General features: G+C 38.9%; 1 protein-coding gene across 1 annotated transcript; it reads left to right on the top strand.

Moving 5' to 3' along the window:
- Positions 1-16,305: 16,305 nt before the first annotated feature.
- Positions 16,306-17,505, top strand: LOC141639576 (uncharacterized). Its single transcript, XM_074448664.1, has 2 exons — positions 16,306-16,770; positions 16,837-17,505. Exons 1-2 carry the CDS (start codon positions 16,306-16,308, stop codon positions 17,503-17,505), a joined length of 1,134 nt encoding a protein of 377 aa, XP_074304765.1.
- The last annotated feature ends 1,011 nt before the right edge of the window (positions 17,506-18,516 follow it).

Raw genomic sequence — 18,516 nt, forward strand, 5'->3', positions numbered from 1 at the left:
TGCCATTGACAAAAGGAAACATTATAACGAATTGGAGGGAGTACTTTTTTTTACGACTTTGATTTTTTTTTTCTCTTATGTTTTTCTCTAATTTTCTCATTATATTACATTTTTTTCTTTTTCTTTTTGTACCAGATTTTTTTTACTTTAATTTTTTTTTCTTTTTTTTACCTCGTGTTATTATGCTGTTATTGTGCTTTTTTTTACGACTTTGATTTTTTTTCTTTTTTTTTTACCACGTGTTATTGTGCTGTTATTCTTATTCTGGTGTTATTGTGATGTTATTCCGGTGTCACTTTGATTTTTTTACTACTTGACTTTTTTACTTTTTTTATACCACATGTTATTGTGCTGTTATTCTGGTGTTATTGTGATGTTATTCCGGTGTCACTTTGATTTTTTTATTACTTTTGATTTTTTTTACTCTTTTTTACCACGTGTTATTGTGCTGTTATTCTGGTGTTATTGTTATTCTGGTGTTATTGTGATATTATTCCGGTGTCACTTTGATTTGTTTTACTACTTTGATTTTTTTACTCTTTTTTTTACTACGTGTTATTGTGCTGTTATTCTGGTGGTATTGTTATTCTGGTTTTATTGTGATGTTATTCCGGTGTCACTTTGATTTTTTTTACTTCTTTGATTTTTTTTTCCTTTTTTTACTACGTGTTATTGTGTTATTATTCTGGTGGTATTGTTATTCTGGTGTTATTATGATGTTATTCCGGTGCCACTTTGATTTTTTTTACTACTTTGATTTTTTTTCTCTTTTTTTTCCCGTGTTATTGTGCTATTATAATAGTGTTATTGTGGTGTTATTGTAGTCTTATTCTTATGTTATTGTGGTGTTAGGTGTTATTGTAGTATTATTCTTACCGTTTGATTATTGTTATTCTTACCGTTTGATTATCATGTATTCATGTGTGGAAGTATTATTCACATAGCCAATATAAAACATCTGAAATACCAATAAGGCATGATATCCTACTTGCTAATTGGTGAAAGTTGACACGACAAATAATCATCCCAAAAGCTAGCATGCTTTCTCCTTTACATATTTAATTACATTACATATAATCAACTCACCATAAGAAAATACCCACTCAAACACCAACCCCCCATTCATCCAACATCAGCCTGCATCAACAAACAATCAAACATGCTCAATTCGGAATCGAGCAGCCTGCATCGATAAGCCAACATCAGTTTGCAGCCCACCGTTCACCCAATCGATCAATCACCATCTAATGCGACACAAGAACTGAGCATCGTCATCAACAAAACTCGACAAGCAGCCTGTATCGAACCCGTCGCCATCTCGCACTGCTTTGCTCCGCGCTCTTTCAGCCGAGCCACCAAGCTACCCGCATGATTAGTTCGAGTCAGGGGTGACTCGAGTACGGAGCCGTTGTTGCAACTGTCACATGCAATTGAACCCGAAACCCGCTGCTCCATTCATCACCAATCTGGGATGTCATCACCACAAGCACAACCTGATACGGAGTAGTACTAATCACTATCCAAATCAACAACAACAACAGCATGATCCATCATTGCTTCTCCTCCGTTCAAACCCACTGCTCCATTGAAACCGAGTACAAACCAGACCCGTTATCCCACACCACCATTGCTTCTTCTCCGTTCAAACAACAGCAGACCAATCTATATCTCTCACGAGCGGCCAGTCGGCCACCATCGAGTCGAAATTAGCCGAGCAACCTAGAAATTAGCCGCTAAACCATATCGAGTCAAAATTCGTTCATCTACCCTAAACTCGCTGCCTCCACTAAGTCTACTCGCACTTCCCATCGATTCCGCCGGTCTATTTCAACAATAAGCCCTTGTATCCCGATCAACCCTTGCTCAACCTTAATCAACCCCATTAAATCGCCATATGCCTCAATCCCATCATCCACAAACTCCCTAATTTATCTTTTGGTTATAGAAATAGTTGTTGTCGACCTTACTTGATCGACGTCGAGGATGATTAGAGATTACTTGATTAATCAGAAGACTCGAATTATCAGGAATCTCCATTCGTTTTTATTAAGGGTACGGGGAGAGTTACAGGGACGGCGGTGAGTGGATAAGGAAAGGGGAATTAACATTTTTATTAGGGTGGAGGTCTGAAATGGAGTTTGTGTAGCATTGTTTATGATGGAGCGATGTTAAAGAATCGCCATTGATGGTGAGGTAGGTGAGTTTGTGGAGTGTTTTTTATAACGGTGAGGGAGCTGAGTTGAATGGGTAATTTTAAAATATTAAAGCCTTAAAAGCAGCGGTTTAATAAAAGTTCAATCGCAACCGTATATTTACTCTCATCCAATGGTTGAGATTTTAAATCACAAACTCACCATAAGAACCCAACTCACGAGATCCCGCCTTTTATATATATATATATATATATATATATATATATATATATATATATATATATATATATATATATATATATATATATATGTGTTTTCCATTATTTTTTATTATTATAAGTAGAAAGTTAGTCCCTCCCTCTTTAAAAAAAAAAAAGAAAAAAACTAGTCCTTCATTAATTTTCCACATCGATTATGTCGTGAAGTTCATCAACTCATAGTGGTTCATATTATTCATCCGCTGATGATGATGATGAAGCATCACATGAACCTCTTGCAGGACCCCCAAGTAGAATTATGTATGCTAAACCCTTTACGTGCATCATTCACAATCTTCCGTATACAGAGGAAGGGCATGGAAAGGCTATACGAGCTATACTCTCGTATAGCCTTGACTGGTTAATAGGTTTGATTCAGTTAGATGGATTGAATTTGGTTCAAACTATCTACCCTAACAATGATGCGCATGATGGCTTCGGGCGGTGCGCCCTCATCGAGTTTGGCTGGGGTGAGGAGCGGGAGTGCTTTCGTCAGGCTCGCAAACTTGAGCGGGCATTCTATAACAATGACTCTTCGAGACTCTGGTTTGATCACGATGATCAGCGGGTAGGCCCATATTTATGGGTTGCGAATGAATCTGACCGTCTCCTACTACTTCCGATTCTGCACCGCCAAGGTCGCAGTGCCGAGTAGGGGACAGTGCCGTTGGAATGGGAAAACGACTCTGTGGATTGGGCTGAAGGTGAAAAAGACATACATGGTGATATTTGTCTCTGAATTCCAGAGGATGGGGTAACAAAAAACATACTCCCTCCACTGAACTCCACACTACACATTTGCCTTTTCACGTTTATCAACGCTTGTTTTACGCGATAAATATCTTTAGCTTGATATTTTTAATGTACTCCTAAAGACCTAAGTCATTATAATAAAATTAGATATTTTTTGGTGATATTGTCTCTGAGTTCCAGAGGATGAGGTAATAAAAAACGTAACAAAAAACATAAATAATTAAACTTTATTTCAAATCACCACCATAGTCCAAATACAACTTATAATGCCAGATAATAATTAAAGACTTAATTATTAGAATCTGATGAAGTATTAGGATACTCATCGTGAATTTCGGTATAGAGCAAGTCGTAGATCGGCCCTTAATTATCACCGGGAAGCGCAGGTGGAATGGCCTCTTTCTCCCATGACATAGGCACGGTGGCAAAAATGCGATGCTTCCTGCAATGTTTCAGCAGATGGTGATCAATATGGGTCGCAACCCATAGATAAGGGCCTTGTTGTTTATCATACGAATAGAAGTCCTATTTCCCCGCATCTTCCTCCGCAAATCTAGCCCCTAACTTTCTTGCCTGATGAAAACTATCATGGCAGTTGGCTTCGTCAAACACGATAAAAGTGAAGTCTACAAAACCTTGCTTGTTTGTAGACACAGGGTACACTTTTTTAACCGCGGTGAAACCGGAGTCATGAAGCATTTGCGTCAACCACCAAAAATTAGGGTTTAAACCCTTTCCAATCAAATCATAATGAACCGGGAGATTATGGAGAATGCAAGTAAAAGGTTGTCGTAACGAGAATGTGATTGTAGCTCCGATACACCAGCCATATTTTTTTTAGAGAGAAATTAAATTGTAAATGTCTGATAATTTAGATTTTGACCTAAAACATTATGAAGACATATTTAGAGAACTATTTTGGTCAAATTGAATATTATTAGTCAAATTGAATATTTATTAAAGTTCTGATAAAGTTTTGAATGCAGTAGTTGATGTGACCATTATCTGAGCGTATTTAGTCCCCGAATTAGCCTTATTCCCATGCTTTTTAGTGCATATTTATGTCATTTATCGTCTTTAGTCCTTTGTTTTGCATATTCTTTGAGGTTTTGATCCCTTGGTAGGAAAGGAGTGCAAACCTTGCATTTTCATGGCAAAATAGAGCTAAACTGATTGAATTCAATGACCAAGCATCAAAGAGAAGACAAGACTAGAAGGCCTTTGTACATATTACAGTAGATGGGCAATAATGAGAAAAGATCCTTGCATCTCCAACGAAATCCCCAAGGATTGTATGAAGAAGAAGGAAGAAAAGAAGAAAGGAGGAAGCTGACTCAGAATCCGAGCGGATTTCCCTCTGGACGCCCGTCCAAGACCAGGAATCCGAGCGTCTTCTTCAGAGGGACGCTCGTCCAAAAGACCCACAATCCGCCCGTCCACCCAACGAATCCGCTCGTCCAAAAGCCAGACAATCCGCTCGTCCCGTACCCTGGACGCTCGGATTGTGTTACAGCTATTCCGTTTTCTTCTTGTTCTATGAAGGATGCGCATACCTCGGAAAGACTAGCAAAAAGGAGACTCGCATATTTTTCTGAGAGGAGCGATTCCTCAAGGACTTAATCGTCATTTAAGCCCTTAGTAAACCCTAATTTGTGTACCTAATCCCACTATAAATACCCCATTAGTCTAATTAAATAATCATGTTCTTCTTATCAATCTTTAGTGTAGTTTATATCAATCTAATCTCTCTTTAATCTTGTAATCAACTTTTAATCAAGTCTTAATACAAATCTCATTTCCTTAATCTCTCTTTTGTTCATCTTTCATTTTGGATAATTGAAGATTATTTGGGTTATTATTGGGAGATTGACAACCTTCCAATCAATCATCAAATACTTCTATTATTCTTTGCTTTATTATTGGAATCATTAGTAGGTATAATTCTCTTAATCCCTTTTTAGTTATTGTTATTCATCTTCATTTATTCATCATGTTTTACTTTGTTGGAATGATTGACAACCTTGCTAGCATGTTCAACATGATAATGAGTGAGTAGTTTCCTTAACTAGGGTTAATGGGTAATTAGGGGAAACCAACATGGGGGATGATTCATGCTTAATTTAATATGTTTTCATAGTTTATTTGCTTGCTTGTTGTGATCTCAACTTATGCACATGTTATGTTTGATGAAATGCGAGCCTATGAATCCTTGCATTTTTTACCCATCACTTATCTTTTCAATGAGACTTGCAAGACATAAACCAACTCGAGTCTCATTAGACCATGCATATAGTTGAGTAGGGAAGATTAAGTCGACTTGTAGGTGTTGTACAATCTAATCGATTCGGCTCCGGGACCCAAACTTTCCTAGGATTGAAAGATATAAACCAACTCGATCCATCACAACAATAATCGCTTGCTTATAATTTGAGAATATGTTTGTATGATCAATTCCCATGAATCCCCTATGACCCCATGACACCCTAGTGCCTTTTATCAATTGTTTACATCCCTTTTTAATCATCTTGCTTGTTTACTTTCATTGCTATTTAGTTTAGTGATCTTCTATTCCAACCCCAAATTGTGATACCCCTAGACACTGCTACTTGCAATTGAAAATCTCACTTCAATACCCGTCCCTGGGGATCCGACATTTACTTGCCTCTTTACTAATAGTAGAGTTGTTTGTGGAGTTATAAATATTGTTTTGGTCTAGGTGCTCCTAACGACAAGTACCGAAAACTAAACCTCCCAAGTGAGTATGACCAAAAATGGCGCCGTTGCCGGGGACGGTGTAAACTTGATTTAGATTTTCTTAGATTGTTATTAGTTGTGTCTGTGGGATTTATCTGTATGCATCCCTTTAAATATAAGGACTATAACGAATTAATCATGATGAAAGCATGTCATAAAATAAATTGCATAAACAAAAAGGGTAAAGAGATGACGAAATAACCTTCGGTCCTAGCTAATTCGGCCTATGAACAATATCGCAATGATATTCTCCTTTCAGTTGCACCCAAGATGCTCCGAGAAAAGCCCTTTGATTTTGCTAGAATCGATTCCTAAATTTTCTGAAAAATTTTAGGTTATTTTTGTGTTTTTTCTGATGAGAGGAGGCAAGAAGCAGTGAAAAATTAGGTTAGGATTATTAGGGTAGAACAATGAGCTCCCTCTTCCTCTTATTCTAACCGAAAAAGAGGAGTGAATGGGGAGATATTTTTACCTTCCTAATTTTCGGCCCAATGCTAACCGAAATAAGAGAGATCCATTTCTCTATTTTCGGTTTTTCCAAAAATGTATAAAATGTGTTAAATTGTCATCTAGTGAGGATCGAACCCATGACCTCTTGGTTTGAGTACCCTCACTATTACCACTATGACACATTCATCTTGTTGATATTAAATATAACCGATTACATTTAATTACGAATTAACAGATTAATTCGTCCAAGCTAACATTACATACATTTAATTAAATATAACTTATTATATTCAATTTACGAATTGACAGTTAATTCGTCTCAACTAATATTATTTAATCTTCATTAAATAATTGTCTCATCAACACATTGACTAACTGTTTAGTCATATAAGGCATCAATGTGATTATATTTCTATAACCACGTCTCTCAAACACATCCTATAGGTGTGACCTTTAGGGACCAGTTGATCACCGCCATCTGTATGATAATAACGTCAAACTTTCTAGCAAGCCAACCGTTATTAGGTAATTGTTAATCAACTGATTAAAATACGAAGTATACCCTTGTGAACCTGTAAGAGATTTATTAATGTTATCACACTAATTTGTGGAGGACACAAGCTCCAACAAACTCCCACTTGTCCTCACAAGTGTATGTGCGATAACCGATTCTCATATCCTAAAATTTCTCCCACTCAATGTAAAACAATTTGCAAATCCGTATTCACAAAGGTCGTATTTTACAAGCGATCATCATCAAGAGTGGTTTCCCCGACTAGAGAGTAACTTAACTGACAAACGAATCATCATTCGAGCATGGCCATGCATTTCAGTTACAACTCCTCGAGTGGCCCTGAGAAATAACTATACCTGATAAGGGTTGGATATTTTCCTCAACTCGAATCCTGCAGATGTAAGCACAGTATGAAATGACCCAGAAAAGATGGCCATTTCATTATCATCCTCTATGTAAGGGACTCAAGCTCACTCATCTTATGTTTGCGGATGATTTGTTGATGTTTTGTAAAGGGGATGCTGTTGGGGTTGGTGTCCTTAACAGTTAGTGCAAGGACTCATAAACCTCTAAAAGGATCAAAGGGCATACTTTTGGTATTATTATCAGTTGATCCACGTTTATCAATAACGGTTGGCTTGCTAGATAAGTTTGACGTTATTGTCATACAGATGGCGGTGATCAACTGGTCCCTAAAAGTCACACCTATAGGATACGTTCGAGAGATGTGACAGTATGAAAATACAGTCATGTAGATGCCAAATTTGACTAACCAGTTAGTCCGAGTTATTTGACTAGTAATTAGTCAAAATGTGATGTTGAGATATTATATTTAATACGGATTAAATATCATGGGCTAAAGGCGAATTAACTTGATTAATTCGTAAAATTAAATATAAGCGATTTATATTTAACTAATGTATATTGAATATAATTATACAATATTGTCTTTGTCGGACATGCATTAATAATTCAACTAATCCGTCTTATTAGTTGATGTTTTAATAGCCGATAACCGATGACGATTTATAATAAAAACCGCGTCATATACATTTTAGCGAATGGGGTTGGTTCAATCGGATCACGAGTTAAATGAGGAGAAAGTGGAAAGCCCACTCCCTCCTCTCATGACCCGCGGACCGAGGCAACAAAAGGAGAGGCTCTCTCTCCTTTTGACCTAGCGATTTTCATTTACAGAAAAACTAGGGTTTTGGAGACCAAGCTTTCTCTGAAACTGAGATCTCACATCTCGAGAAAAACTCACATCAGTTCTCCCAATATTGCAAGGCAATCAGAGAACACCATCTAGCACAAGGGCATATCTCGGACAAGTCTTGGGTGCAACAATTAGGAGGGAATCTCGTTTGATTTCTGTTCTTTACGCCGTGCATCAAAGGACCCGAGGTTGATTCTTTATACTTATCATTTCATTGCTGTATTTACATTTTATGACAATAATTCACATGCTAAATTTACGTTATAGTCCAAAATTTAGAGTGTCTTATACGGATATTACCCTACAAGTGGTATCAGAGCGAGGCCACGTAAATTTTCATTGTGATTTTTCATAAAACCGATTTTGAAACGATTGTTTTGTCTCGAATTCCGTGCCATGTATACACGGCTAATTCGGTTTTTGTTCTTGTTGAAACCGTGACATGTTTTACACGGTTTTATCATCTTGTTTTCGATTTGTTTTTATGCATATTGTTGTTTTATACAGAGATTATAACAATATGTCATGTTTTGTCAATTGTCAAATTTGTCTTGATGCGTTTTTGATAAAAATTGAAATTGATTTTGTCTCGACAAACTGTTTTCACGAGGGTCTAGGTTTTCAGAATTTTGTACTCGATCGAGCAAGTTTTTAATCGATCGAGTGGTTTTTTGTCATGTTTTTACTCGATCGAGTCCTTGCGACTCAATCGACCTCTGTTTAAAACCCTCTTGCTTTCGATCGAGAAGTCCTCGTACTCGATCGAAAGATTTGTCGATAAAGGTACTCGATCGACCACCAGTTTAGTCGATCGAGCACTTTCTGTTTGGCAACCCTCTCGATCGACTTGCAGTTCAGTCGATCGAGCCCTTTTGTTCCTCGATCGAGCACTTATGTCCCTGGATCGAGGGATTTTTGTTCTGGCAGCTTTGAAAATTTATTCTTTTTGTTTTAAATTTTCTTTTGGCCATAATATGTACTTTATACGGATATTGTACACTCGCTATGATTGTGAAACGGTTCACACACGTACCATTAAGTTATTTTAACGTGTATTTAAAGTAATTTGTATTAGATTAAAATTAAATTGATAGAAGCGGTTTTATCACATGAATTTTAATCATTAAAAGGTGGTTTGGATAAATTTCACATAATTACGGAATTATGTCACGAATGAATTTGTTTTTAGTTGATGCATTTATTTATCGTTTTGTTGAATGCCTTGAATGCCTTTTATTACGTATTTATTTATTTTTGCAATCAGTTGTAACTTAGTGTGGCCTTAGTAGAACGTGTTACCGTAATGATGGAACACGGTCTTGGTTGTATTTTAAGATCTCGTATCTCCGTTTTGGATTTTTCACTTGTAATTACAGTTTTTATTAGAATGTAATTAGGTTTATATTTTGTAATTTTAATTGTAATTTTTGAGAAGACCAAAGATGGAGACCGGATGCTCACTCCCGCTACTTGGATCAAGATGGAACATCAAGACAAGCTTCTCGGGTCCAACGGTGGATTCCAAAGTTGTTTTATGTTTTATTTTACTAGGATAGGCCACACTAGGAAATTTTATTTACGTATTGCATTCAATTATGTATTTTATCGTAACGATAGTATGCATCATTTTCCGCCTAAAAACCAAACCACCTAATAATTGCATGAAAACTGACACATATAGAGGTCACGAGTTAGTTTTCTTTGACATTCGTATGTCACACGTTTTTAAGCCATCACCCAAATTAATTCATTCACGCAGACGCTAGTTATTCGTTCACTTAATATGAATTATAATTTAGTTGATGGGATCTTCCTCGTATAAACAAAAATTGAGAACGGTCTTTATAGGTCAAACTCCAATGAGTCCCTTCTTCGTCGGTAGGCATAATATGACCCCTTCTACGTCGGGTAAGTTGGAACCGATTGACCTATTTTATCTCAACACTATGGTCACTCGTACGATCCCGTGACTATGGTGGACTATAGATAGGATTTACGGAAATCTATCGACCAAGAGTTCTTCCGGAAGAATTAGCTAAACAGTTGGCTTATCAATTTACAGAAATTGAGTCTTGGGATCACTTGTATCATTCTTGAGGGAGATCAATTATGCAAGTGCGAGAGTCTACATGTTTAAAATGAATTTTAAAATAGACTTAAATCACCTCGATGAGTTGCTTATTTCGTTTTTGTTTTTCTTTCTTTTTCGGTGTAGATCACGAACCGTTAAATCGCTAATAAACAAATGGTGGTTCTACGATAACCCAATGCCAAGTGCCACATTGGACCGTGAGTCCTGGCGGATCTTCATGAATCGAGATGAATCAGTCCACTCGATCGAAGAATGATGGATCAAACTTCGCGGATCGGGAGGCGGCATTACGGAATCCGCCGCCGCCGACGGGAAGCTCAAATATCTCTTAGAGCCCATCCCGGCAAACCCAGGTCCCACGGCTAGAGCTCTTTGAAATCACCAAGTTTAATGATTTCTCGTATGGAAGCGGGTGCGATTAAAAACGTACTTATTTTTGCAATGGAACCCAATTTTGTAAACGCTTCATAGCCCATGGTGCAAACAAGATTTTCACCACGCTCACTAAGGAATTCTCGAAAGCACCGAGAATCGTGACCTATGAGCATACCACTCGCTTCTTTGATGCGAGACTCCAGAAGGGCCAACCGGTTAGCCCACACATTCTCAGCATGATTGAGAATGTCGAGAAGCTGGAGACCTTTGATTGTAAGATCAGCGAGAACATTGTGATCGACCGCATACTTCACTCACTCCACGATGGTTATTTGCAATTTAGAGCGAATTACTATATGAATGATTTGAAGAAAACTCCGCATGAACTGCACTCCCTCCTCGTACAGACCGAGAAGGACATGAAGTTCAGTGGGAGCATGAAACAGGATGTTCTCGTTGTGTCAAACAAAGGGAAGGGTAAGGGCAAAGCTCCGGCAAACCTAGCAGTAGGTAAGGCGAAGTTCAAGAAGTCGGGTTCGGGTAAGAGTGGGCCTGGTGAGTCGAGCACCTCATCAGGCGTGACAAAGAGCAAGAATGAAAACATGGAATGCCATCATTGCCACAAGGCTGGGCATTGGAGGCGTACATGTCCTGTTTATCATGAGGACTTAAAGGCGGGTCGTGTTAAACCTGTTGGTATGTCTTCCTCTTCATCTACTTTTATTCATATGATTGAGATTAACCACGCAAGTTACGGAACTTGGGTACTTGATCCTGGTTGTGGTTCTCATACGTGTAATCATGTGCGGGGGCTCCAAACATCGAACCCCTCGTAAAGGGTGAGGTGGACTGCGTGTCGGGAATGGAGCAAGAGTGGCTGCCATCTCAAAGGGGACATATGTGATCCAGCTTCCTAGCGGATTTGAGTTGTCATTATATGACTGCTATTATGTACCTAGTCTTTCGAAAAACATTATTTCAGTTTCTGCACTTGATAAACTTGGTTTTTCATTTGTAATAGAAAATAATACTTGCATTTTCTCATTACACGATATGATTTCGGCAAGGCGAGTCTCCATGAACGGAATTTATGTTTTAGATCAGACCACGGAAATATTACACGTAATGAATAAAAAGTTAAAGGTTGGTGACAAAGATCAAACGTATCTATGGCACTGCCGTATGGGACACATTAATGAGAAACGCGTAAAACAGCTCATCAAACATGGAGCTATCTCGGCCTTTGATTTTCAATCATTTGGCACGTGTGAATCATGTCTCATCGGTAAGATGACTCGGATTTCCTTCAAAGGTGTTGGAATGCGCGCTGCTGACCTATTAGGGCTCATACACACGGATGTATGTGGTCCTATGTCAATTACCGCGCGAGAAGGCTATAGGTATTTCATCACTTTCACGGATGATTTCAGTAGATATGGCTATGTCTACTTAATGAAGCACAAAAGTGAATCCTTTGAGAAATTCAAGGAATACCATAATAGGGTACAGAACCTATTGGGTAGAAAGATTAAAACACTACGTTCAGATCGTGGTGGCGAGTATCTTTCTCACGAGTTTAATCAACACCTAAAGGACTGTGGGATTGCCCTACAGTTAACTCCACTGGAACACCTCGGTTGAATGGTGTGTCCGAACGGAGAAATCGAACACTACTTGATATGGTTCGATCCATGATGAGTCACACCGTGTTGCCGGACTCATTGTGGGGTTATGCTCTTTGTCATTTGCTCTAATACTTAACCGAAGTCCGTCTAAAGCTGTTGACAAGACTCCATATGAACTATGGAAGGGAACGGTCCCTAACTTGTCCTTTATACGGGTTTGGGGCTGCGAGGCTTATGTCAAGTGGAGACACGAGGATAAGCTCGGCCCGCGATCGGTCAAGACATACTTTATAGGTTATCCTAAAGGAACGCTTGGTCATTACTTCTATTCGCCAACCGAACAACGCGTTTTTGTTGCGGCTAGTGCGACATTCTTAGAGAAGGAATTTCTCGAGAATGCAAAGAGTGATAGAACCTTCGACCTGTCGGAGATTCCAGAACCAAACACCGAGCAACCATTGGAGGAACCTGTTCCTTCAATCCCGACTGCGGTGAATATTCCTGAGGAAACTAGGAGGTCGGGAAGAGTCTCTATTCCTCCGGACAGATACATTGGTATGGTCGAGGAACATGACATAGATGACGTTCTACTCTTAACGAGTAGTGAACCCGCAACCTATAAAGGTGCCATGACCGATTCGACTCGAAGCTATGGCTTGAGGCCATGCAATCCGAGATGGACTCCATGTATGAGAACAACGTGTGGGATCTTGTTGACTTACCTGCTAAGGTTCGTCCCCTTCAATGCAAATGGCTTTACAAGATAAAGCATTCTGTGGAAGGTCAACAAGATATCTATAAAGCACGACTAGTTGCTAAAGGTTTCACCCAAGTGCCAGGTTTGCACTACGATGAAATTTTCGCACCCGTAGTCATCTTTGCGTTCCATTCGGATTATCTTAGCGATCGCCGCTTTTCATGACTATGAAATTTGGCAAATGGACGTGAAAACCGCCTTCTTAAACGGCTTTTTGGAGGAAGAGTTGTACATGGTGCAACCCGAAGGTTTCATCGATCCACAACATCCTAAGAAAGTATGCAAACTTAAGCGTTCCATTTATGGACTTAAGACAAACATCTCGGAGTTGGAATCATCGCTTCGACCAAGTGATTAAAGAAAATGGATTTACTCGATCGGTCGAGGAACCATGTTTATATATCAAGTCGAGTGGGAGCAAGATTGTCTTCCTAATATTGTATGTTGACGACATACTCCTGATTGGGAATGACATACCTCTCTTAACTTCGGTGAAAGTATGGTTGAAAAACCATTTCCAGATGAAAGATCTGGGAGAGGCACAAAGAATTCTAGGCATCCGTATCTATCGAGATAGATCACGACGGATGTTATCTCTCAGTCAGGAGTCTTACATAGACAAAGTCCTAGAGAGATTCAGCATGACTAACTCCAAGAAGGGGTTCCTTCCTATGGCTCCAGGGGTGCATTTGAGCAAGTCTCAGGCACCAGAGACACCGGAAGAGAAAGAGCGCATGACACGGATTCCTTATGCTTCGGCAATAGGATCAATCATGTATGCCATGATATGCACACGTCCGGACGTGGCATATGCATTGAGAATGACAAGTCGATTCCAACAGCATCCAGGTGAACCACATTGGTGTTTGTCAAGAACATTCTTAAGTACCTACGGAGGACTAAAGATTGGGCATTGACTTATGGAGGCGAACAAAGGCTATGCGCAACCGGTTACGCAGATGCTAGCTTCCAAACGGATCGAGATGACTCGAAATCTCAGTCTGGATTCGTTTTTACTCTTAATGGCGCTATGATCATCACTGGAAGAGTTCGAAACAAACTGTTACACAGATTCTACGATCGAGTCCGAGTACTATGCCGCGTGCGAAGCTACAAAGGAAGCGATATGGATGCGTCAATTCTTACATGGGCTATCAATAGTGCCTAGTTCGAATGACCCGATCACCATCTATTGCGACAATAGTGGTGCCATCTTCCAAGCTAAGGAGCCAAAGTCTAGCAACAAGTCTAGACATGTACAACGGAAAGCTCATCTAATCCGGGATTACGTGGAGCAAAAGGAAGTAGTGATAGAAAAGATTGCTACTGAGATGATAACATAGCGAGATCCTCTCACTAAAGCATTACGACAAGATAAGCATGAAGGGCATGTTAATTCCATGGGAATTAAACGTGTTCCTAAGTTGTAGTACTCTTTTATGGATCAGATTCATTCTCTCTTGTACTCTATACGACATCATCGTTTTGATATTTTATATATATATTTTGTTTTTCATGTGGATTTGTACGACAAATTTTGAACACCACAAAGTGAACGGAACGAACATTATATTTTTCAGTCCTTAATTGCCCACATGAGCTGATAACTCGGCAATTATTTTGTGACGTTGGTTGATGGTGGGTTCAACGAGCCATAAGTCAACCGGTTGACCGATCAATCACGAGGCGATTTATACGGATATTTCGTAGGACACTATTGTGACATCGACGTGGAGTCCTAAATGTTTTATAACATTCCGTGCCCGGTCGTGGATAGGACCTCCATGGTGATCCTAAGAGTCGATTCTTTTGACTATCGTCTGTCTCTTGAGACTAAGGCAGATTTTGGGTGACTTTGGTTTCTTTCTCACGGTCATCCGTAACAGGGGGCCAAGTAGATTTTTTCCGGGTCATTTCATTTCGTGCTTAGATCGGAAGGAGTCGAGTTGAAGGAAATATTCAGCCTTTATCAGGTACTCGATATTTCTCGGGGCCACTCGAGGAGTCAGAATCGAAATGCATGGCCATGCTCGGATACGGATTCGTTTTATCGGTTAAGTTACTCTCTAGTCGGGGAAACCACTCTAGATACAGATCGATTGTAAAATACGACCTTTGTGGATCCAGATCTGCAAATTGTTTTACATTGAGTGGGAGAAATTTTAAATGAATATGAGAATCGGTTATCGCACATACACTTGTACGGACAAGTGGGAGTTTGTTGGAGCTTGTGTCCTCCAGTTAGTGCGGATAACGTCATTGCACATGCACTTATACGGACAAGTGGGAGCTTGTTGGGGTTGGTGTCCTTAACAGTTAGTGCAAGGACTCATAAACCTCTAAAAGGATCAAAGGGCATACTTTTGGTATTATTATCAGTTGATCCACGTTTATCAATAACGGTTGGCTTGCTAGATAAGTTTGACGTTATTGTCATACGGATGGCGGTGATCAACTGGTCCCTAAAAGTCACACCTATAGGATACGTTCGAGAGATGTGACAAGTATGAAAATACGATCATGTAGATGCCAAATTTGACTAACCGGTTAGTCCGAGTTATTTGACTAGTAATTAGTCAAAATGTGATGTTGAGATATTATATTTAATACGGATTAAATATCATGGGCTAAGGCGAATTAACCAGTTAATTCGTAAAATTAAATATAAGCGATTTATATTTAACTAATGTATATTGAATATAATTATACAATATTGTCTTTGTCGGACATGCATTAATAATTCAACTAATCCGTCTTATTAGTTGATGTTTTAATAGCCGATAACCGATGACGATTTATAATAAAAACCGCGTCATATACATTTTAGCGAATGGGGTTGGTTCAATCGGATCACGAGTTAAATGAGGAGAAAGTGGAAAGCCCACTCCCTCCTCTCATGACCCGCGGACCGAGGCAACAAAAGGAGAGGCTCCCTCTCCTTTTGACCTAGCGATTTTCATTTACAGAAAAACTAGGGTTTTGGAGACCAAGCTTTCTCTGAAACTGAGATCTCACATCTCGAGAAAAACTCACATCAGTTCTCCCAATATTGCAAGGCAATCGGAGAACACCATCTAGCACAAGGGCATATCTCGGACAAGTCTTGGGTGCAACAATTAGGAGGGAATCTTGTTTGATTTACATTCTTTTTACGCCGTGCATCAAAGGACCCGAGGTTGATTCTTTATACTAATCGTTTCATTGCTGTATTTACATTTTATGACAATAATTCACATGCTAAATTTACGTTATAGTCCTAAATTTAGAGGGTCTTATACGGATATTACCCTACAGATGCTCCTTCTATTCTTCTACTTTTGAGAGCTTTCACTTCTTTTTCTAAAGCCTCAGGATTAAGCATGAATAACAGTAAGTCAGAAATATTCTTTAATGCGATGCAGGAAGATTTACAGCATGACATCCTTGCTGTGTCTGGTTTCCAGGAAGGCAAAATGCCTTTTAAATACCTAGGAGTACCCATACAGCCAGGAAAGATGACCAAAAAGGACTGCAACTGCCTGATAGAAAAGATGGTGGCTAAAATTCGTAGTCTTGGTGCAAAGAAGTTATCATATGCAGGGAGAGTTGTCCTAATAAATTCAGTGCTCAACACTCTGTACAATTATTGGGTTGCCATGTTCATTATTCCAAAGAATGTTATTAAGAGAGTAGAAGCTATCTGTAGGAATTTTCTATGGAGCAGCTCTTCTGATTACCACAGAGTTCCACTGGTGGGATGGGATAGAGTTACCTTGCCTAAGGATGAAGGAGGACTAGGTATTAAAAAAGCAGAGATGTGGAATACTGCCTCAGTGGGAAAATTGGTGAATTGGCTATATATCAAACCTGACAGGCTTTAGATCAAATGGGTTGCAAATGTGTATTTAAAGGGAATAGAATGGAATGATTATACCCCTGGTAATGATGCCCCCTGGACCTGGAAGAGCATTTGTAAGGTTAAGGAAAGGATTAAGAGTGGTTTTAATGATAATATTTGGATTTCTTCTACCAAAGGATACTCTATTCGAAGTGGATATGTCTGGTTGATGGGTCAGCACCCCAAAACTCCCTGGTCTAAGCTTGTATGGAATAACTGGAACATCCCAAAACACTCTGTTGTCGCTTGGATGATTATGCAAGATGGACTAAACATTAGAACCAAGCTCTATGCTATTGGTTTGTGCCCTGATGATGCCTGCATTTTATGTGGGGATCGGCCTGAGACAATTGCCCACCTCTTTTCAGAGTTCAAGTTCACCAGTAAGGTTAAGGATAGTATTGCAGCATGGATTGGTAAGCCATTGCCTGATCTTACTGCATTACTATCTGCAAATAGTAACAGATTGCAATGGAAGGCTTATGCGTGTGTTCAAACTGCCTTCTGGTATACCATTTGGTTTCAGAGAAACAATGCGAGACATCAGCTGTGTGTTCAACGACCTGACATTATAGCACATCAACTGAAGCAGCAAATTCAGAGGAGAATTCGTAGTAAAATGTGTAAGCTAGATAGCATTGGTGCCATTGATTGGCAGGCAAGCATAGGATTTTTGTGTTAGAATGCCTTAGCGGGGATTCGAACCTAATCCTTGTAATTATGATTGTCTTTTTTGATATATTTAATATACTCACTTTTCATCAAAAAAAAGAAATGACCCAGAAAAAATCTACTTAGCCTCCAGTTACGGCAGACCGTGAGAAAGAAACCAAAGTCACCCAAAAACTGCCTTAATCTCAAGAGACAGTCGATAGTCAAAAGAATCGACTCTAGGAACACAATGGATGTCCTATCCATGACCTGGCACCGAATATTTTTAAAAATTTAGGACTCCATTACGTTGTCACAAAAAGTTGTCCTACAAGGTATCATTATAATCTCGCATCTGTGATCGATCAGTCAACCGTTTGACTTATGGCTCGTTGAACCCACCATCAATCGACTGCACAATATAATAGCCGGAGTTATCAGCTCACATTGGCGATTACGGACCAAAACAAATATAATGTAATTCAGTTCACTTTGTGGCATTCAATGTTGTCAGTACAATCCACATGAAAAACAAAACGGAAAATTCACGTGGTACCCTCAAACTTTGCCATTTTTCACGTGCTATCCAATTTTTTAAGTTTGTGCACATAATATCCTTGAAATTTGATTTTCAAGCACAACGTGCTTTTTTATCATTTTTAAAATTTTCAATTGGTCATAAATTATAGACCAGAAATCGGAATTGACTAATTTTTTTATCCAAATTGATTACCTCTTCGAGATCTATAAATTGATAAAACGAAAATGGTTATTCAGAAATTTAAGATCGAAGATATTGTTGATTTGAGATTTTCGTTAAAAAAACCCTATAAAATGTCACTTGACAATTTTTTTTCACAAATCGTACATTATGACGGGATAACCATTTTAGGAAAAAAATTGGTCGATTCTGAATTCCGGTTTAGGAGTTATGCGCAATTGAGTTCTTTTACAGTGACAAAAAGGGTATGTTGTGCATACAAACCAAACAAGGAGGGCATAATGTACACAAACTTAAAAAGTTGGGTACCATGTGCAAAAT

The sequence above is a fragment of the Silene latifolia genome, unplaced genomic scaffold (genome assembly GCF_048544455.1).
Source record: "Silene latifolia isolate original U9 population unplaced genomic scaffold, ASM4854445v1 scaffold_453, whole genome shotgun sequence".
Classification (NCBI taxonomy): domain Eukaryota; kingdom Viridiplantae; phylum Streptophyta; class Magnoliopsida; order Caryophyllales; family Caryophyllaceae; genus Silene; species Silene latifolia.